This window comes from Urocitellus parryii, chromosome 8 (assembly GCF_045843805.1).
Source record: "Urocitellus parryii isolate mUroPar1 chromosome 8, mUroPar1.hap1, whole genome shotgun sequence".
In the NCBI taxonomy this organism is placed as follows: Eukaryota; Metazoa; Chordata; class Mammalia; order Rodentia; family Sciuridae; genus Urocitellus; species Urocitellus parryii.
This window is the reverse complement of record NC_135538.1, coordinates 13,958,437-13,981,704: the sequence shown is the minus strand read 5'-3', so window position 1 is coordinate 13,981,704 and position 23,268 is coordinate 13,958,437. Positions and strand designations below refer to the sequence as shown.

The 23,268-nt window shown below is 39.5% G+C and overlaps 1 protein-coding gene across 1 annotated transcript in view; it reads right to left on the bottom strand.

The window, feature by feature from the left end:
• Syne1 (spectrin repeat containing nuclear envelope protein 1) overlaps positions 1-23,268 on the bottom strand; it is a 419,401-nt gene that overhangs the window by 229,089 nt on the left and 167,044 nt on the right. Inside the window, exons 37-49 of the mRNA XM_077802046.1 lie at positions 21,306-21,493; positions 20,456-20,579; positions 17,946-18,112; positions 15,840-15,993; positions 13,828-14,456; positions 11,663-11,842; positions 9,296-9,446; positions 8,679-8,837; positions 8,007-8,189; positions 5,318-5,419; positions 2,425-2,628; positions 1,199-1,406; positions 282-394 (exon numbers count right to left, since the gene is read on the bottom strand). Coding sequence (XP_077658172.1) covers positions 282-394; positions 1,199-1,406; positions 2,425-2,628; positions 5,318-5,419; positions 8,007-8,189; positions 8,679-8,837; positions 9,296-9,446; positions 11,663-11,842; positions 13,828-14,456; positions 15,840-15,993; positions 17,946-18,112; positions 20,456-20,579; positions 21,306-21,493 — 2,562 coding nt within the window. The remainder of the gene's footprint in view (positions 1-281; positions 395-1,198; positions 1,407-2,424; positions 2,629-5,317; positions 5,420-8,006; positions 8,190-8,678; positions 8,838-9,295; positions 9,447-11,662; positions 11,843-13,827; positions 14,457-15,839; positions 15,994-17,945; positions 18,113-20,455; positions 20,580-21,305; positions 21,494-23,268) is intronic.

The window sequence follows — 23,268 nt, the reverse complement described above, 5'->3', positions numbered from 1 at the left end:
CTATGAAAATTAAAATGAGCTTTCCTTTTGATTAAAATCCAAAGAATGGTTAACAGGCTGAAAATGGAGAGGAAAGGGATCTAGAAATGCTCTGGACTTGTTTTCTCAGTGCCTTTTCATGTTGCTCTGACTAAGTAAGTACAATTGTGTTAGGGAAGAAGAAAAGATGGGCTAAAATAATATGAGGTGGGCAAAGACAAGGCGTCGGGCTGACCTGAGGCACCTGAGCGCAGCGTGGGCAGGGCGGGGAGGGAGAGAGGTGAAGGTGCCCGGTTTCCTACCTGAAGGTCCTGGAGCTTTGCCTCCAGGACTTTGCTGTCGCCAGTCCTATCAGATGATTCCTTGGCTGCTGCTTTTGCTCCCAAAAACCATTCTTGGAATTCCCGCATAGAATCTTTTGAAAGCAACAAAAATCAGGAATAAATCCCAAACACCGAATGAGCTCCCAGGATTACCACAATGAATTACCTTTTCCCTCCCATCTCATTGTGTCTCAGAAAATATTCCAGAAAAGAAAGTGATAATGTAGAAAATAATACAATACGATTTACAACCATGACTGTTCATGGCAGAGTCAGACAAGAGGCTGCAAAAGCAGTGTGTCTTCCTGGAATGCCCGACTTCCAACCCTTTTCTTTCACCTGATGAAGAACATGTCACAGGGCAAGGGGACAGATGCTCTGGAGAGTTGGAGCTATTTGCATGGCACGGGGAAGAGCCAGTTACTCCTTCCAGCAAGCCAATTCATAGAACCAGGTGCATGCACATCATCCCAACCTAGGCACAGCCATGCGGAAGCAGGAGCAGAAGGAGTCATAACTGGCAATTTCCTGGACTCTATAATGGTCACCGTATGGTCTTTGCTAACATCAAAGCTTATTGTTACTTCATTCTAGCATAAAAAAATGTCCATAGTTATTTGAGCAGTGGCTGCTGACCACCTGAACAGCACAAGTGATTTTCCACATACATAAACCCTATGCAGAAAACCCAGATGAAATTCAGAATCATCAAAATGGTGGACTCCTGCTTTCCCCCAACAGAGCACTTCTGCTGCTCCATTCTCAAAGCACAAATGGATTTAAAATGAACCTTCTGCAAAATTCCCTCACACTTTTGCCTGACAATTTTTAAGCAGCATCTGGTTTGGAATCTTTCTCCTAAATAACCGTTCATATTAAGGCCCCTCAAAGCTCACCATTGAAATGCTTTTCCAGGGAATCCTGCAGGCTGGCCTGGGTCTTGGAGCACAACTGGTTGGCAGCTTCCTGCTTCTTTATCAGCCCTGTCATGGCCCGGCCCAGGCTCTCCAGCTCCACCGAGTGGTACTTGCGGCACAAGCTATTGAGGTTTTCCTGGGTAGAGCTGATGTTGCTCTGCTGACTTTGAAGCTCTTTTTGTATATCCTACAGAATAACATATGAAAGTATAACATATAATAAAAGTATATTTCAAGAGTATTCATCACATTCAAGAGAAATACTCCAATCATGCCACCATGGTATTTTTTTTTTAAATCTGAATTTGCTGCTGCTGAAATTCACTCAGGAGTATATACATGATGGTGGGATTAAAAAAAAAATTGTGATGATAGATATGTATTGATTCATTAATAAAATTTCTCAGTCCTCCTGGGTAACAAAGAGCTGTTGATAAGTGGCCAGAATGTGGACTGTAGTCTAGAATTTCAAGCTAATTGAATAGATCTTATGAATTTTAGCCCATGATCTTGGCTTGAGTCACTTTTGAAAAAACTTATAAGTTCACATTCTTCAGTGGACCACTTGAGTTTTGTTTCAGGGTCACGGGCTACATGAATTGTACCAGTAGTTTAATTTAAAAATATTATGTCCTTAGCCTCAAGTATAGAAAGAAAATACACCAACAGAGAACAGGCTACTCCTATTGAGAAGGTAAATAACACACTTCCTTTACACACACTTCAAGAAATCCCTTAGTAATATGGGCAGATGACAATGAACTGGAACGTTTTCTTGCTTTTTTGGTCAAAATTATAGCATTCTTTGGGTAAAAGCAGTCACATTGACCATAAAAATGATTAAGTGATGAAAGAAACATCTAACATTTGAGCTTGAACATGGATAGAATGTCAAATTGTTTTTCTATGGCCTTCATTCTTTTGCGGAAAAATTATATATCTTTAACAATATCTACACACACAAACACACACAGAGCCTATGAACGAACCTTTCAGCAATGCATGCTTTCTGATTTTAGAAGATTTGTCTTTGATTTCTTAATGCCTTCATTCAGTTCTTCACAGATTTATTACTTTGCTGTGTCCAGTATTATAAATTAGTCGGTCACAGCAGTAAGATGGATGATTGAAAGCAGATGTTATATTTTTTTACTACAGTCAACACAACACAGGAGTGGGAATGCTCAGTGATGGTTTTTACCCACCTTCACTTTCCTCAGCCCTTCGCAAGTCTCCACTTGGGCGCAGCTCCTCAGCGACTCCTCCACTCTTGCCAGCCACGCTGTGATGTCGTCGATAAACTTCTCCACTTGTGTACTTTGAGCAGTGAAATCCTTCAAGGTTCCTTTGGCTTCTTCGGTTATTTCTTTGGCATGCTCCAGTTTCTGCCTTAAGTCTGCTTCTATAAACTAAATACAAAGCAAGATTTCATTAAACTCTGTGAAGACCAAAGGCATACTCACTCTGCAGGAATTCTGTTAATGTGCAGCTTTGTCAAGAACACATAAGCCTCACCGTGGAAGCTGCTCCAATGCTAATATGCCTCTTCCAAGAGGGAAAATTAGTGAGCAGGGGGTGCCAGACAGATCATGAGATGGGAAACGGGAAAGACTAAGGACTGTGGTTAATGCTGGATGTTAAAGTGGTGGTCTGACTGAGGTTCCAGGGAACCTGTGAGCTCACTCTGAAAGCTGAGCTAGGTCAACCCAGAGTTGCTGAGGAGGCAACCAAAACCCTGTTTAGTTCTCCTAAGGAGCCCTCACACAGTTCCTGTCCAAATGGAGCTCTCTGCAGGGCCCACGCCCTATAGGATTGTAGGATAAGGCACTTTTCTTGTTGGATCCCACTTTCCCTGTGATCCAGTGGGGCTGAATACATTCTCTCCCAGGATGATGTATTACAGAAAAGGTGACTTCGGCAGTCCCTTAGTAAACAAAAGGACTGATAGTCACTATAAATTACAAAATATGATCGATTCTACAATCGAGAGATTCAGGTTTGTTTGAAAATCAAAGCTTTGCATTTAAATCCAAGGCTTTATTCCTTATTCCTAGCTCAAACTTGATATAAGAAGCCCATAGTGGAGAGCTCTTCTTCTCTTTCTTCACTCCGTTTCCCCACCTTGAAGACTCTTGACCCCATGCAGGCTTGGGTAGCAGTAAGTAGGCATGGGGTTATGAAACATGTGACACCTGTTGTAAGCTGTCACCTGAGTTTCACGCTCACTCCTTCTCTAGCAGGCCTGCTTCTGTGGGTTTTCCCGAGGCTCCCTTTCTTTCTGAGACCTCCCACTAAGTTCTCGGGACGCACTCTCTCTTCTGCCTCCTTCCTGTCTCCTTCTTCAGCCTGTGGCCATCTCTTTAACTTGTGGATGCTGAGGTCTGCTCACCCACCAGATGGCCTTCTCAGCTGACCTAGGATGCCCTCACCTGGTGCATTCTTCCTTTTCTCTCTTTTCCTGACTCTCTTCTGGGCTGGAGATCACACTCTGGCATTCACCCCCAGCTGCCCTTTGGATGCAGGCTGCACCAGTCACTTCTCCTTCCACAGATACATTAAGTTATCCAGCCTGTATCAGGGTTAGAACTAGATTCTAGAATCTGCCAGCAGCAGGGAACAAAATCCTGTTCCCCAGGTGGGACAACTGAAATCCTCTGCCTACACTTGAGGCAAGCTAAGGCACTCCACAGCTCTTCCCTCATATACATAGGTGTGGGATGTGGGGGGGGGGACAGGTAGGCCACCTACCCATGAGCTAAGCATCCCCTCTCAGCCTTGAGTAAAGGGGGTGTCAGTCTGGCATTGCACTCCACGGCCTGTGCAAAGCAAGTGCTCTTCACCTTCACTTGGCAAAGAAGTTTGCTTCAGCGCTAGACTTAAGCATTACCCAATGGGATTGGACAACCCCCCTTTGAAACCTTATCCTCTGACTTATTTTGGTGAAGAACATTCTAACAAAACTCCTTTGTGTGTCTATCTCCATAAAAATAAAGAGATTCCAGGTGCATGCTGTCTTTCCAGTGCCTTCCAGCACCTTCCATTGTGGAAGCTGCCCCTGAAGGTCGAAAAGCTGTCTTTCTCTCGATAAGAAAATTACTTCTGTGTCCTGTACTTTCTCACCATTTTCTTAGCTTAATGTTGCAGCCAGCTCTTCTGAACCCAGCTCATCTCATCAGTGCAAGTTGCAGCGAGATGTGTGTGTGAGAGAGAGTGTATGACAAGAGAAAGAGAAGAGTAGAACTGTAGCTTGCTCCGATAATCCAGGCTCAGTCTTCTCTGCATAGTTCACCTGTTGCCATTGATATCTTCAGAGGAGGTGACTACACAGCTCCTTTTTAGTTTGAATATAAGTAGCACCTCCTTTGCTTCTTAATACCAATGAAACATCTACCCTTCTTTTCATGGTCATCAACCCATGTGGTACCAAGTTGTGGACATGCAGTCTCAAATGAGAGCAAAATTGTGGTAGTGACTGGTTAGTGAGAAGGAGCAAGTCAAGGACAAGGGAACAAGAAGACAAGGTAGAGGAAGTCCCTGGGAGCAGCAGCAAGAACGGAGGTTCAGGGGTGCAGCAGAACCCTATACCAGGAGCCAAAGAGACCTACCAGGATGGGCTTAGGCACTGAGGTTTCCTGGCCAGCCCTGCTCCATCCTGTCACATACTCTTGGTTCCTGTGAGTTTGTGTCATTCTAAGAGTCATGTAGGGAGATTTTTTAGTGATGACCCCTTCAAACCCAATTATTGACCAAATGAAAATATCAATAAGAACATCAATATTCATAAAAGGGGTTCTGTTCCTGTCTAATGTAAGATGGTTCATGAGAAACACTGGCTGATGATACTTCCAAAATTTACTAAGGAATGAAGAACTACTCATATAATACTTGAGTTGGAAATATGATGTTAACATTGGCACAAGGAATTCCATAGACATTAATATTTAACCCCACATAAGATAAAGGCAACATGTTTGCTTGAAATTATGATGAAGATGGTAACACAAGGAGAGATATAATTTTTTTTTTTTTTTGAGAGAGAGGAGAATATAAGAGAGAGACTCGTATACCATGACTATTACATCTGATTTGAGTGCTTACCTGAAGGTCTGGTGGTGTTTCCGGATTTTTAGTTAATTCTTTGAGTGCATTAACTTTGGAATGCAGTTCTTCCAATTTCAGTGCTTTGTTTTTAACTTCAGACTACCAACATAAAAGACACAGGGGAAAAGCACAACTAATCAGAAATGCTAATGTGCTGTAATTAGCATTTCATAATTTCAAGAACTGTCAAGATACCAACTTTAAGCTGTGTAGAAAAAGAGCCCTGTTTCATTTTCTGAGGGATGCTATTACTTATGAATGTGGAAAAAGCTCCAGTTATCATTCAGTTGGCATGTAAGGGAGTACACAAATCGTTTCCTTCTCCCTACCCTCCTTTATTAGAATAAAAGCTCCTGGAAAAAATTAAACACTGACCACAGTCCCTGAGTCAGCGGGGATTTCCAATGGGCTGTCCTGTATTCGTTGAGAGGACTATTTTACCAGTTACTATGGCAGCATTAAACTCTTCCAGAAGCATTTCAAAGCAAATACACAGCAAGAGTGCCTAATGGTTGTAGATAATATATAATAGATATGTAATATGCAGAAACATTTCAAATAGACATTGTCAGACTATTAAAGCAGAAACCTGATTACTTGGGACATTGACAACTGATATTTTATCCCCCCCCCCTTTTTTTTCTTTTTCTTTTTTACTTTTCATGAACACCAACACAGAAAAGAAAAAGAACAATTAGGAACCATTTTTGGAAAAAAAGATGCTTATAAAAACTTCATTTGTTATTTGGGACCACAAAGGAGCATTTAATAAATTATCCCTCTCAGGTTAAAAATGGCATGTTGGTGCTTTGTAGACACTAACAAACTTTCTGATGTCCTGAATTCAGAAAGTAATTTACTTATACAATAAGATGGGGAACTGACTGTAGGGCCCTCTAGCCTCTGCAGAAGCTGGATGGGCAATTAAGGAATCGATCTACTGACCCACACTTAGCACTCTGCAGCAGGAAAGGCACTGATGAGTGATGGCCAGTTCCAGTAAACAGAGTCTGTTAGCAAGTATGTCACAGTCACCTGCAAAACCACCCATCTGTAAGGGCCTGATCCTAGTCACATTGAACGTGGGTCTGAGGCACATGGGCTCCCTGGATTTCTGAGTTTGGAGATTCTAGACTGGTCTGACAACTAACTGCCTCCCCCTACCCTAAAATCACTGCCATAACAGTTACCACCACTTCTAGCTATAATACAATGTCACTGCACAGAGACCTGCAAGATACACACAGTGGCACATCATTCCACAGTATTGCCACCATCTCTGATATAGATGATAAAGATGGGACAGATGTCAATAACTCAGGGACCTAGACAATAGTGATATGTAGAACAATGAAGGATGGACAAATTTTGAGTATTCATTAACTTTTAAAATAGAATTTATTTAATTGCACATTTATTTACACCCTCAATTTTAATAGTGGTTGTGTTTAAAGTGACTTACAAAATTCTTAAAAATTCAACAATCAACTTCTTTGAGCTGGTATAAATTGAATCCAGCACAGACCACAATTTGAGCTGTAATGTTAACATCAGCAATAGCAACTAAAGAGACCTCAGTACCCTTCACTTCTGGTTATTTTAATCTGCATAATTTCTTCCAGCTGTGATGGCCTTTAGAAATTAGATTATAAAATCTATCAAACATTGCTTGGGTCAGAGATCACAGAATAGCTTAGGTAATACTTTTCAAATTTGCCTATATTTTTTCATACTGCGGCCATTCATTTACTTATCTGCCAATTCCTGTGTATGGTGCCAGATACAATTCTGGGTACCAGAGTGTTCAATGGGAATATTCACTGTTGTTACCAAGAGTACAGTCAGCTATGTGCTTTGTGAAATAGGTATCTTTCCTTCCTCTATTTCCTCTTATCCTGCTTAAATTTTTATCCTAGCCCAGCTAGTACTTGGCATTTCACACATAACATGTATTGTAATGTAAATAATGCAAATTCCACAAAGGTAGGGACTTTGTTTACTATTAAATTTTCAGCATCTAAAACATTTACTGATATACGGTAGACATTCATTAATAATTTGATGAATATTGAATAAATGTATGTAATAAATGGGAATATAACGAATTTTAAATAAATTGGTTACTAAACCTTCAGAAGGTCAGAGACTTGCCTTGGAAGCCTGAGGCATCTGAATCTCCAATTTTCTTCTATTTCCAAAGAGGAAGTAGAAGAAGCAAGTACCAAACATAATAATAGCACATTGTAAGCAGGTAGTAAACATGTTTTCTTTTTCTTTTCTTTTCTTGAACAAAAACAAAATAGGTACTACATATTCAAATACTTCCAATTTCGTTTTCAAATGAGAATAAAATAAAATAAAAATAAAAGTAAAATAAAATAAAAAATAAAATAAAATAAAAAAATAATTTTTATTCTCAAAAAAATTAGAAAATTATACATTTTATAGACTTCTGTTTTTCTATTAATACTTCAAAAAAGGGCCCTAAATAAGAAATGATAGAAATGCACAAAAAATCTCTTACCCAGAGCTGATTAAAATTTTGAGTAAATAGCAGAAGAGAGTTTCGAGTTTTGTAATTCTCTTATGTGTCTTTGAGAAGAACAAACTGAGAAAAGACTCCACTTTCTCACATTCAAGACAATGATGTACCCCCCAGCTCCATATGTAGGCATAGTGAGTTTACCTCAAATTCTCTAAGAAATTCTTCAGCTTTGTGGCTGTTGTTCAGGTTGTTGATATTTTCAGCCAGCTGTGGAAGAGAATTATTGGACCACCCCTCGATCTCATCTTTACTTGAAAGTACATCCTCCCAAATGGACAGGCCGCCCCTCAGCCTATCTATGCTTTCTTCAATTTTCTCTGATACCTAGGACAGAAAAGAGAAGCCATGTCATTGATAGTATGAGGCTTTCAAGGACTCATTCCCTGACGAATGCTTTTTTAATTAGAAAATTATATTCTCACAAAGTTTAACCAAAATTATTGTAAGCTAATTAGCACATGTGATTCAAGCAAATGCCAATCAATACATAGATTGTTTCTGTCATTTGGAGAGTTGTTTGAATTTCTGAGACACTCAATTTTCATTCATAAATTGGGATACGAACGGCTACAGGTCTATTGAAATCTACAAAAATATAACTCACTATGAGGGTTGAATTCCACAGGATTGAGGTCCATCTATTGCATTTATTGTTCAATGTAAAACAATTAGCACTATTATTTGTAATGCTGAGGAACAGGAATGGACATTAAATTTGAGCACATTTATAATATAAGGAAATACCGTTGGCAGCAACAGTCTGCATATTCACAGTATTATTGCTACATATTCTTCCTACAGCAAAGGTCTTACATCCAGCCACTTGTCCACGGTTCCTTCCATGTCAGTTTTCACCAAGGCGAAATCACTACTGTGGACTTTTTTCAGTTCCGATAACAAGTGTTTGCCTTTACTGGTAAAATTGTCCAATTCTTTCTGCTTACAATTCATTTCATTCTTGGCAGATTCATGCTGTGGACATAAATGTTTCCTTGATTAGCAAAATCACCAGTGATAAAGAGTTTAAAGCCATTTGCTTCTGAGAAATTTAATTCATGGTTGACCTTATTCTGAAATTAGTGGTATTATTTAACTCTCTCACTCTCTACACACACACACACACACACACACACTATGTATGTGTATGTGTGTGTGTGTGTGTGTGTGTGTGTGTGTGTATATATATATATATATATATACACATATATATAATATTGCTTCTTGAATTATTAGAATCCTAGGATATCAGCATTCCTAGAAAAAAAATTGTGCTGTTAGCAGGAATTACCTATATCTACGAGAACTGACACACACAAAAAAATCTGTTCGGACAATTGTTCTATAAGAAGCAAAACTACTCATTTGGTGGTAATGGTATTAATGGTGGTGGAGATGGTGGTAATATCAAAATAAATGCATTTGCATTTTACCTTAGAAACAGCCCATTTAAGGTCCTCTTGATCTTTAATGGTAGTTCTGGTCACAATGACACTGCTGGCACTTTCTAGGACCTGAGACACAGTTGACTTCAAGTTCTGATACTCTCTCATCAAATCAATAAGTCCACAGCACTGACCCTGGCTATAACGATAGAAGAACATGTATCATTTAGTGTCACATTAGGAAGGACAAGAGTTCCTTAGGATTTCACTATGTGCAAGTATCCACGGGCAGATGCTGGAACCAAGAGAAAATCACATTTTTCCTCTGCGGTTGCTGGTTAATGCTACTTAACACTAATGTCTAATAATGTCCAATATGTTCTTTATGAATAAAGGAAGCACATGGGCATTAAAATAAAATCCGTGAACTCAATGACAAACAAGCAACAGCATATGTTGTTGACAATTCCAACTTACTTAGATTGAGTCACTCAATGTTTGTTTGTTTTTTTTTTAAATGTTTTCATGGTGTTTTAATTACTTCATACGGGCATATATTGGGGGCAAAAAAAGAAGGAAAAGCAAAACAAAAACAAAGCAAATAAAATACTTAGGAGCATGAAGGTGAGATTCACTATGATATATTCATATACATACATAGGAAAGTTTGGTCAGGGTCACTGCATCTTTCCTCCCTCTTCCCATCCCTCTCCCTCCCCCTTCAGTCCCCTTCCTCTGCTCCACTGATATCTCTTATATATTTATGGTATTTTTCTCCCTCTTCTTTTCTTTTCCCCTTTGGTGGAGCTTCCCATATCATAGAAAACACTGGACCTTTGATTTTTAAGTTTGGCTTATTTCACTTAGCATGATGTTCTCCAGTTCTGGTGACTTACTGATAAGTAGCATAATTTTATTCATGCTTTTTATGACTAATACTCTGATATATACATATGTGTATATATATTTTGTTAAATATATATATTTATATATAGTATATAAACATATACATATTTTATTAAATATATCACATTTTCTTTATCCATTCATCTGTTGAAGGGCACCTAAGTTGGTTCCATAGCTTGGCTATTGTGAATTGTGCTACTATAAATATTAAAAATGTGGCTACATCCCTATAGTATGCTGATTTAAATCTTTTGGATATAAACTGAGGAATAGGTAGCTGGTCATATGGTGGTTCCATTCCCAGTTTTGGGGGGAATCTCCACACTGCTTTCCAGAATGGTTGCACTAGTTTGCACCTAAGTATGTGTGTATGTGTGTGTGGCAAATAACATGCTCAATATCATTAGTAATCAGGAAATATAAAATTAAAAACAATGAGATATTTCTATATATCTTTTAGAAAGTCAAACAAACAAATGAAAAATGCTTGACAATAGCAAGTGATACAAATGGTGTGGAGCTTCTAGAAATCTCTGACATGTTTGAGTGCAACATGGTGCCAACATTTTGGAAAATAGTTTGGCAGTTCCTTATAAGCATATACTTGACCATGTAACACAATCCCACTTTTAAATATTAAGCCAAGTGAAATAAAATTTATGTATAAATAAAAACTTGAACATGAATGTTAATAGGTACTTCATTTATAATCATTCAAACTGGAAGTTATCCATATACTAGTTGATAGAAAAACTGTGGAACAGTCAGTCAATGGGATATTTAGCTATTAAAAAAGAATAAAGCAAGGATATATATACAATTATGTTTTGCTATGTAAAAATAAAAGTCAGACTCAAGACATTACATTCTATATGATTCCATTTCTATGTGATTTTGAAAAAAGGCGAAGCTACATATACAGAAGTCTGACCAATGATTGTGAGGAACTGGACAAAAGGAAGTGATATCAATTACAATAAGACATGAAGGATTTTTTTTTCCTTTTTCTGGTAGGAGAACAGTTACCATGAAATTTGATGATTGTACAACAGTATGAGTGTGTCAAAATTCATAGAATTGTATATGAAAAAGGGTGAATTTTATTGTATTTAATTATAGTTCAAATGCAAACAAGTAAAATTACACAAAACAAAAAGAAAATCAGAAGTTAAGACTTATCCAAGCACTTTGTAATTGTTGATGACGACTTTTAATTTACAGTGCTAGGAATCATACCCAGGGCTTCAGACATGCTAGGGACTCTGCCACTGAGCTACAACCCAACCCTGACAACTACTTTTAAAGCACTGAATTCTTAATGTCGTTATCTCAACATCCTCGGTAAAGCTCCATAGAACAAATTTTTTAATGTTACTAAAGGGATATAGAATACCTATGAAGATGAGCAAGGTATTCAACTCATAATCCTATCATCACAAATCTCTAGGTAATGGCCTAATGTCACAAAATTATGGAAATTGAAAGTAAAACTGGGACATTTCTACTTACTTTTCATGAATTAGCTTTTTGGTATCATCCCAGGTGACTTCTAAGCGGTTTATCTCTCTGTCGACTTCAGGTGCAAAAGCTACATCTTTCTGGGCGATTTGTTTAGCTTTGTCTTTCAACCAGCATAGCTCATGTTCATGAGAATTCAATTCATCTTCTAACTGATTGAACACTCTCAACCTGTGAGTTAAAACATGGTTTCACTGCTAATCTATTAAGGCAGTAAACTAATTTTACTTTTTGTAAGCACATGATGAGTTCCGAAAGCATGCAGCTTAATAGCTGGAAAAACTTAACACAGCAAGAACATTAATGCATATCCACTGATAAAGATGCTTTTAAAGTTAAATTTGCATTATGACTTGACACTGTACCTCAGAAAACATTGAAGAGCATTGTATTTTCTTTCCATCTTCTGTTATGATTGAATTTTCTATTTGGTTTTGGAGGTATAAGACTTTTAAGGCTAAGGCTAACCCTGTGGTCAAGGTAGGTGAATATGGATTACAAGGTTGTGCAAAAACAAACAAACAAACAAACAAAAAAACTTTCTGTGCATGAGGTCCAACCCAGGAGAATAATGAACATTGAAGGGTTATAGTTATTTCATTCAAAACAAAACTAGCTTTCCTGAGTTCTGTGGAAAATACCTATTTTTGAACTTAAATGTCCTACTTGATTGAAAAGATTACCATGAGAAAATGACCATGTTTCTTTATCCCTAACAATATTTAGGCATTTGTAAAATGTGACCACAAAGAGGTAATCACTGGCTCATCTTCACACTGGTACCATACTGTAGAGGGTAAGGCAGGGGCACATGTGGTATCCCCCTTGATTCCCAATGTGGAGTGGCTGCAGGCAGGTGTTGTCATTATCCCCACCTTGCAAGAGAGTGCCCAAGGTGGTGGAATGAAACCTCAGGATGGTTGGGGTTTACCAACCATCAATTTACTGCTACATTGTCTCAGTGTTTGTGTGTCCTTGGTGACCTGGGGATACCGATGGGGTTCTTGAGGCCAGTCTGACCTTTCTCCTGCAGCTTTAACATTTCTGTCGGCTTGGCCTGAGTTGGCCGGAAGGTAAGGCTGCTCTTTCCTATGTGGGAAACACTAGGCACCTTGTTCTCTCTTTAAAGGCTATTTTCCCAGATCCCGTCCCCTTTTCTGAATGTATTATTAAACTAGTTACATTTTTTTTTTTTTTTTGCTTACTGCCCATAAGGGATATAATCAGGTGTCCCAGCTGGAGTCCTGATTTTAACTCCACTGTCATCTAACTAATGCTTTGGCTTCTTCTTTGATTTGGGGTAAAAGGGGTCAAATGCTAATGGTCTCAGCAGGGACAGCATAATTCTTAACAAAATCATGAACATCTTGGGATGCTTTTCCACTGTTTCTTGGCTCCAAGAGCCCAAAAGTGGCCTTAGAAGATAAATGGGGATAAGGTTCTATTAAGAAGGAAAAAGATAGATACAAAGGTAACATTAGGGGAAAAAAAACCCTCACTTGTCAAATTTACGGAGGAAGCTAACTCTCATTCCTTTGCTTCTCCACTGATCTCACTGACAACCCCAGATGTGCTGAACCCTTGTCTCTGCCTTCTCCGTACAGACTGTCAGGTGGACTGGTTTCACATTTGATGGGTGAACAAAGATCTAAGATGACTCCTACCACTTTCCTAAGCTTTTCTCTGAGAGAGAGAGAGAGAGAGCTATCTCACCCTGATTTCTCTCCTCCAACATCTGCCACCTACTGTCAGCCAATGCATTTGCTGTGCTCTTTACTGAGGGGTTGGTGGGCCCTAGAGAGGAATTTGCTGATATTTTTACACCAGAATTACACCACTACTACTTGGATCTCTGTCTTCATTCTTTCTACAGAAGATGTGCCTCTTCTTCTAAAATATCTCACAAATATATAACATGGTTTCTAATCTGTCCTGGAGATACAATCTCAAAGGGGCTCAGATCTCACCCGCAGGAAAATTCTTGAGGAAGCCACAGAAACTTGAGTACTTCTCAACTGAATTAGCCATGAATTTTACCTTCAGAATCTTTAAAATTTGCTAACTATGGCACTATCTAAAGCTTTGCACGAAAGTTCACTCCACAAGAAATGAAAAGCGGAAGGGACAGCAGGCTTCAGCGCCAGCCACTCGAGTACCTCTGCTGAAGAGCTTGGCGGGTGGGCTCCTTCAGGCCTTCCTTGTCAGCCCTCTCCTCGATGTCCTCAATGCTTTTCAGCAGCTCCTCTCTCTGGTCTTCAAACGCTTTCTTCAACACTGCAAGCGCATCCGCCTCACTCTGCTTGGTCCCCAGCAGGTTCTGGATCCTCTCCAATTCTGCACAGAGCTGATCAGCCGTGGCTCTGCAGGACGTCCTTTGCTCCCCGCTCCCACTTTTCAGATGGTACTGGGCTTTGGTAAGAAGGCCATCGAGACCGATGGCAGTGGATTCCAACGCTTTAACGTCCTGAATGGCGTCGCTGAGGTCCTTCTCCAACAAGTCAGACTGCTTCTTGTTCATGCTGTTGGTTGCTTCCACCGTTTGCCTCAGCTGGTGGAGAACCCCGGACAGAGAGGCGTGAGTCTGCAGGAACTCTGCCAGCTGGGACAGGGCAAGCTGCCTCCTCTCTACCACCTGATTGGCCTCCTCGAAGAGCTGCAGGCAGTCCTCCGCCTTGCCCTGGAGCAGATGGAGGTCCTCAGCGCGGCCCAGAGACCCCAGCTTTGCCAAGTGACTCTGCAGACTCTGCAGCTCTCCCTTTTTATTCTCTATTTCTGCTGCATGATCCTGGAAGACAAGAGAGAGTTGCTGAATCCTCAGGTACACTAGAGTCCATGAGTCAGAGAAGCAGGATTCGTGAGGTTGAGTTGGATTTTATGTGTCATGGATAGCATAATGCTTAAAGGTCATCTACAATGAGTCTTTAAGAAACATTCACAGTTTCCCATTTTGTTCATTTATATATGTCATATATAAAAATATATATATTATTATGTGAGTCTGCCATATAGGATATTGGACTAGCTCACAAGAAACCACATTGAAAATCTAGCAGAAAACTGCCAACAATCTCAGCATGGTTCCCATTCATGAGAAATTTTATCCTAATTTCTGTCCTAATCCTGACCACAAGGACCTTACAGCTGCCCCTGTCTGATGATGAAATTGAGAGAGTTCTCTAACCCAGGTTCCTGAACTGTTTTTTCTTAGAGCATTTGCTTTACAAATCATAAATTCTTCTTTGTCCCATTGAGATCCACCTTTTAAAGTCTGATCAGTTTTACAACCCAGGATTGTCTTTCTCAAGGACATTCCTCCTTTGAAATAAAATCATCCCAGAAGGCAGCACCTCTCTCCCAGTCTCCTTGGAGGGAGAAGCCTGACTTTGGTACATTCTTCCAAGTTGCAGAACTACTTCCTGTCCCAAGGACAGAAGTGTGCTCTTTGTAAGGCCAAACAGCAAAACTCGGCAAGGAGTAAATACCCAATAAATACTAAACATTTTATTATGAAATTTTATTTTAAGTGTATTATGTAACTCTTCTCCACTTTCCCCATGCTTGAAAATCAATATCTGATTTTAAAATATTTTTTTGGTGCCAGAATAGACATAACACATAATTTATAAATAAGCCATGGCTTTTTAAATACTTTCAAGCTAAATAGTAATTCAGAACAACTTTATTATTAAAGCATTGCAATTTGTTTTAATTTTTGGTACAGGAACAAAAACGAATTCAAAAGCCTAAAAATGAACATTCTTATCACTTTATGCTACAAATAATTTGCTCCACTATGAATAAACAGTTTCTTGTTGTAGTTCCCTATTCTATCTTGAAAGGGTTTTATCTGCTTAATTTATCTGTGTAAGAAATTGGCAGGACCCATATACTTGATTATTAAAACATTTTCATATGAATGAAAAGTTAGATTACTGCCACATATTTTTCCTTTGTAATTCAAGAACTCTCCCTTGTGAACAAATTTTTCTTCAATCTTCTTTATTTCTGTTTAGAACTTACCGTAGGTGACTCCATTTTGTTGTTATTATTATTATTATTTTGTGGTGCTGAGGATTGAACCCAAGGCCTTATGAATGTGAGGCAAGCACTCTACCAACTGAGCTACATCCCCAGTCCTTTTTTTCTTTAATCCTAACAGAAGATTTACCTTCTGCCGAGTAAAAGCTACTTGATGGTCCATGATGCTTATCTCAGAAGTAGATTGTAATTCACTGAGAAATGCTTTGATCCAGACAGAAACAGAAAGTAGGAACTCATCAAATTGCTGGTGTTCAGCAACCACGGACTGAAGAAAATTAATCCTGTGTGGAGAAAGGGGTTTTAAAGTTAAAATGTTCCATTAGTGAACAGAATGGGTTAAGGACGGATTTTGGGAATGAAGCTTATCCCATGATGATGTCTTACATGGACAAGCTGAACCTGTGGATAGTTCCTTCTTCCAAAGTCCTGCTTTCCTCACAGTTTCTCTGTCTCAGTTAATATTGCTACCACCCACCCTGATGGTCCCCCCTCATTTCCTCACCACCACCTCTCGCCTGTGCACAGTCGGTCCCACATGCTCCACCAGATATATTGGTGCTTTGCTCTTCTCCTTTCCACTATGCTCACCCTGGCCTGAGTTTCTGAGTCTTTGTTTAAGCTGGCCTCTTTCCTGACACCTTCGCTTCCCTACTGTCCACTCTCTAGACTAGTCAGAAACGGTGTCATGGGATCAGAACAATCCCTGTCATGTGTCTATACTGGAGCAGTTTCCTGTTGTACTTGGGAGGCCATCCCCCCAGGGGATCCCACGTACTTGCTCCTCTGTCCTCGTCTGAGGCAACGAGGCCCTGCACTCCTTCTGACTCCTGTCTGTTGCCCACTAGACCCACTTAGTTCTCCTTGGAGCCTTGGGCCATTTGCTGCCTCTGCCTATGTCCTCTTGTCCTCTGCTGGCCGATAACAGGTATAGGAGATGAGAATCCCAAACTGGGATCCCAAACATAATATTACAATCAAATATTCATTACAATGGTTTGTATCCAGAGATCAACGTTTTACTATTTCAAATTTTTATCAAAATTTTTACACATATTAATGTACATATTAGAGAGCTCAACTATTTAACTTTCATATTCTAATCCTTGCAAATTTTTTCTACACATTATCCTTACAGGAATTCATCATATTCTAAAAAAGTCACACATTTGTATTATTAGCTTAAAAGTCCTTTATTTTCCCTCTGAGAGACAGCAGACAGATCCTGCTCATTTTTAAAGAAAATTTCTCATCTTTTGAGAGTTGACCTCACTCCCTTTATGGAACTTCCTTTGTTGAACTTCCCAGTTCAAATGTCCCTCTTTTTCATTCCTTGAATACTCCATGCTCACCTCTCTCAATGGTTTTCTTGTTGTTCCCACACTAATCTATAAAATACCTGAGTTCAGGGTTTGCTTATTTCTATGGCACCAGCCTCCAGTACAGTGCCTGGCAATCGGCAGATACCCAAGAAGCATTTGTTGATTGATTGAACAAATGAATAAGCAATGATTGAACAAATGAATAAGCAATGGAATAAATATAAGCTCCACGAAAGTGGAGTGATCCACCGCACATTGAAGGGTGCTCTACTCATTTCAGAAACTAAATAAATATGGGCTGAATGAATGGATTTTTAAAATAGTCAGAATGGTTAAATGCTTATCCAAGATTCACATCATCATATGGGTAATCAATATCAATTTAAAGACAAAATCTGTTCTCTTTTTAATTAGAAAGATAAATGAAAATTGCTGATCATCTAGTTAACTAAGATTTAATCCACTTTTGCCTCCATTTAATATATGAACAGTTTCCCTCCCTCTCTCCAAAGATCAATTTTGAAATGAAATGATGTGTACAAAATGCCTCTGGCTGAGAAATATCACAGGAGACAAAATTTTAATTACCATTTTCTTTTCTTATGCAAATAGCTCAATCAACAAATAATATACACACTAGCAAAAAAAAAAAAAAAACACTAGCAACCCTTCACTCTTCAATATATTTCAACTAGCTTACTCATTTTCTCTTTCAGGTAAAACAAAATCTTTGAATTGAGGTTCACCAACAATGCTTATTTTAAGGACACTGAGTTTTAAAATGACAGTTTTCTTCCACTGCCTGGTATCAATCCCCTGATGGCTGAGTTAAATAAAATAAAAGGATGGTTTTTTAAAAATTTATGTTCACCATTTAAAATAAATGAACACTTTTAGGACTTTTTAGAACCAACCTCTTCCCAATTATCTGTGGTAGGTCTCTCCACCTCTCGTCCAGCTGCTCCAAATGTAGTCTGATCATTTTTACGTCCTCCTTGGAGGCGACTGAGAAGAGTGACTCCTTCAACTGCAAGAGGCTGCTGTAGGAGGAGGCCTGAGACACCACTTCCCCCTGTAGGGCCTGGGAAAGCAGAACACGTCACAGACCTCCCCGTGAGAGGACAGGATGGGGAGGGCCCTGCAACAGAAGGTGGCCACCGCAGATACATTCTTGCAAAATGGAGGTCATTAGGGCCAAGACAGTTACTACTACTTGACTGAGCAATGGATTCACTTGACCATCACTGAAATTGTTTAAATGCTATTGAAACCTGAATGAGTTTTCTGGAGTCTGAGTTATAAGTTAGGCAAAATTGAAAGCTGTGAATTTCCTATAGAACAAAGAAACTGAGGAAGCAAAAAGAATCACAGAAAAAGTATGATGGATAAGAACCAAAGAACATCTAACAAAAACAGATGCAATTCTAGGTACCAGGAACATGGTGTCTCTCTCTGTTTAGAGACCACATGAGGCCAAATTGTGGGGTTGAAGGGCTCTTATTTAACTTGCATGAACAAAACTGCTTATTTTAAAATTGAATTAACAAAGACTCATATAGATAGAGAACAACACAAAGAGGTGTTAATGAGATGACATGGGTAGTACATATGACAGCACATAGTAGAAGCTTATCAAAATGCCTTTTCCCCTTCCTAGTGGAGCCCAGTATATTATAAAAGGAAAACTGCTATATGTATATATCAGAAGAGAATCAGCCTGTGAATGACAGGGAAGACCCCAAAGCAGAATGGGAACACATGCTAGCAGTATACAGGAAAGAAGGGGCCCAGGATGGCCAGGAGGTGGGAATGGATGCTCATGGTCAGCCCACAGTACACGGTGTGTGGACAAGGGAGTGACAGAGGCCTAGAGCCCCTCTCAGCCCTCCCAGGCACAGCACTTAGATTCCACATGGAGACACGGAGGAGTCCAATTCAATGTACTGGGACATCTTCATGTCGATGCTTTGCTGTTTTTAAGGAGGGGAGCTGTGACTTAGCCTCTTGGACCATCTTGTCTATACTTATAGGAACCAGACTGATTGTCCTTGTGCTCAGGGTAGCCACTGTAGGTTTCTGAGAAGGGACTTTCCAGGAGATGAATGCAGAGCATCCATGCTTTTTAAGCTGGAAATGGGGAGAGAATGGGGATATGGTCCCCTCAACGTCAAGGAAGGATAAGAACTGAATGAAGATGGGCAATAGGTTCAGATTCCACAGATAACCTCTGAATTTTTTCTTTTCTTTTCTTTTCTTTTTTGTACTGGGGATTGAACCCAGGGGCACTTAACCACTGAGCCACATCCCAGTCCTTTTTGTTCTCTATTTAGATTCAGGGTCTTTCTGAGTTGCTCAGGGCCTCACTAAGTTGTTGGCACTGGCTTTGAACTGCTGATCCTCCTTGCCTCAGCCTCCCGAGCTACTGGGATTACAGGCATGCACTACCATGCCCAGCCCTCTGATGGGTATTATTTTTAAAATTTTTAATTTGTTATATCCCCTAATGGAATTATAAGAGAAGAAATTATAAAAATGAAGAGAACCAAGCTCTATCCTAAACTTGTGATAAAAGGTGATGGAGAAAATTGGGATATAAATCAATAATACAATCAATCTCTGTTAAGAAGCAATTTGCCTATTGAATTTTGGGCATAGACAAGTATCACTTCAAGTAATTTATTTATCTCCAAAAATCAGTAATGTTGACTAGCTTCATTAGTGCCACGTGATTTTTTTTTAAGTTTCAAAAGTTGCCTTCTTCAAAGTTGTGATAAGCTATTATTCTTTATCTTTCTACCTATTATCCATGTTTGATATCACTGATATTTTTTTTATCTTGCTTGAAAATAATCATGGCTGTTGATTTCTTTCAGCATTATTTCTCTCTTTCTTAGTGATTTTTCTATTACTGAAAATTCTTATAAATAAATATGAAAATGGAGAGATTATACCTTGTACCAGCTTTGGAGATGACTGACTGACAGTCAACCTCATTCCATATACTTCTCTGGCCATCCTTCTCACAGCTCCCCTGGCACACCAGCTTTATTCCCATCCCAGACATCATATCGCAGGATTTTCTCATGCACCATGGAACTAGGTCACCACAGAATTCCACCTGCCATTCCCTCGTCTCTCAGGTCAGGGTTGTTATCTTCTTTTTAGGATACATACCTTGATGTCACATGTGGCTTCAGGGATCACAAAACCAAAGCAAGAAGTTTGGGATAGAGATTTCTTTTCTTTGTTTTTTTTTCTTTTATTCTTTTGTGGTGTTCAGGATGGAGCCCAGGTCTTGTGCATGCCAGGCAAGCCCTCTACCACTGAGCTATATCCCCAGCCCTATCTTATTAATTTATTTTTAAATAACACAACTATGACAAAGAGCACTTCATTTTTCTTCCTCGCATTTCCTTGAACTTGCCTGTATTAACTGAAGTTCACCCTCCACTTTGACTCTGTCTGCAGACATGCCCATTTCTGGGGAACTGGCCATGGCTTCACATCGCTCTAACCAGGTCAAAAAGGATGACAGTTCTTTCTCGAGCCTAAAGAAAGCAGAGGAAAGGAACACATCCATCCAAAATCATCATGCCAGAAGACTAAACCTTTCTGAGGTCAGAGGGCCAATGTGAACCATGATAAACCATGCAAAATAGCCTTTGTCATCCTTGCATGTGAGGGACAAAAAGCAGTGTGTGTGGACTGCACCACTTAAAACTGTGTAAATAAAATGTGATATAAATATACACAATGGAATATTACTCAGCCTTAAAGAAGAATGAAATTATGGCATTTGCAGGTATATGGATGGAGTTGGAGACCATGCTCAATGAAAAAAGCCAATCCCCAAAACTGAAGTCCAGATATTTTCTCTGATATGAGGATGCTAATTCACAATAAGGGGGTCGGTGCTAGGGAAGAGTAGAGTTACTTTGAATTGGGCAGAGGGGAGTGAGGGGAGGGGGGTGTGGGGTGGGAAGGATGGTGGAATGAGATGGACATTATTACTCTATGTACATATATAATTGCACGAACGGTGTGCTCTGCATCATGTTCAGCCAGAGAAGTGAGAAGTTGTGCTCCATGTATGTACAATGTATCACTAGTTAGAACAACAACAACAACAAACTGTGTAATGTATAAACATCCTCTTCCCTCTGGGAGGTCCTGTAGTTTTACATCTTGGATGCCAATTCCTCATCACTTAAAGACAGTCCGTAAAGCATTTCATGTTGAAGAGTGGCAGTATCTCAAGCAGACACTCTGCTCACCTCTGCCAGTGGGCCAGAAGGTCCTCCAGCGCAGTCTGTCTCTCCTTAGCCTTCCCAAGGGTCCCCTCATACCGCTGCTGTAGAGCAGCCGCTTCCTGCAGGCAGGATTCTCTGTGCACCACCTTCCGGGCACTGGCAGAGAGGGCAGTCACTGTGCTGCTCAGGGACTCCAGGGCCTGACAGAGGTCCTGAGGAGAGTGCAAAAAGAATAGGGCTGTGCTCCCCAGTTCCCAGGAGATAGGTTCCTGGATGGTCTGCAGATGCCTGAGCCCATGGAGAGAGCAGACCCTGCAGATGCTATGCTCTTTCCTAGGCCTCTAACCTGGGCAAAGTTTAATTTTAAAAGTTGACACAATAAGAAATGAGCAATCACAAAATTAAACAGCTACAACAATCCACTGTGATAAAAATTATTTAAACTGAAATGATTATTTCTGGTAGTTTCCATTTAGTAGTTTTGGCTGTGGGTATCGACAGGTAACTGACAGCACAGAAAGTGAAACTTTGGATGGGAGACTGCTGAACATCCACCAGAGGCCACCAACTAAAAGTCAAGACCTGGGTTTCCTTTGTAAGACCCGTCACCAGGAAACATTTTCCCTCCATCGTCATAAATGGCAATGGTACCAAAAAATATCTGCTATGATTTGCAGCAAGACTTGGTGAAAATGAGGAAGTGACTTCATGGATGTCAAAGTCAAAGGTGGGAGGAGGGCTGGGGATGTGGCTCAAGCAGTAGCGCGCTCGCCTGGCATGTGTGCGGCCTGGGTTTGATCCTCAGCACCACATACCAACAAAGATGTTGTGTCCGCCAAAAAAACTAAAAAATAAATATTAAAATTCTCTCTCTCTCTCTTTAGATAAAAAATGGTGTGAGGAGATTTTCTCTAATAAGAATGCGCTGCTATAGATTGGAATAAATTTCACATTCCCCAACAATTCAGAATGTTTGTGAAAATCATTTATTTTATGCTAAATATGTCAGTCTTTTAAATTCAATTCTTACATGTAACATGCTATATCATCCACAAAAAAAAAAAAAAAAACACATGGAAAGAAGCCAGGCACAGTGTGAACCTGTGGTTCCAGCTACTCTGAAGGTTGAGGCAGGAGGATCACTTGAACTAACGAGTTTGAGACCAACCTGGGCAACATAGTAAAACTCCATATATGAGTCTGTGTGTGTGTGTGTGTGTATTTCAGATATTTGTTTTTGTAGACATGTATGTTTACTTAAAAAGATATCCTACACACAGAGAGAAAGAGTTATGGCTGAATGTTAGAATTCAATGGTGATAATAATAAGACACCTCAGAATGGGAGAGGTAGTGTGCTGTGCTATGCACACTATAGGTATTAACTTATTTAATCTTCCTAAGAACCCTAAGAGGATGTCCTTTCATTATCTCTCATTTTACAGAATAGAAAACCAACTTGCTTTAGGAAATCTAAGTATTAGAAAAAATAGAATGCCATCCTCTCCGGCACTCTGTTATCAATTTAGTTGTGTACTGGAGTAATTTCATTAAATTGGATTTTCTTTTCGTCATTTTAAAGTATTTTTAAAAATTGGGTAAGTCATATAAATGCATTCTCATTACATCAAACAATATAAATCCCACTCCCCTTTCCAGATGTGCCTTGTCAATCATTTGCTTTCTGTCATTGCAGCTCATTTTGTTTATTCTTAACCTGCTTCATTTTATCATTTCTTTGAACATGTATCTTCCTCTTTGCTCCTTCCCCCTAATGCTTCCAATGCCATCTGTTTGTAGCCTTGCCAAAGATTTGACAATGATCACTGCAAAGACCAGATTTTAAAAGCCAGTTGTTGGAAACAGGTCACTGAGGATATATATATATAACACCTGAATATAACAGGTTGAAATATGAAATCTGTGGTGCACATGAAAATCATTTATTTTATATACTAAATATGTCAGTCTTTTAAATTCAATTCTTA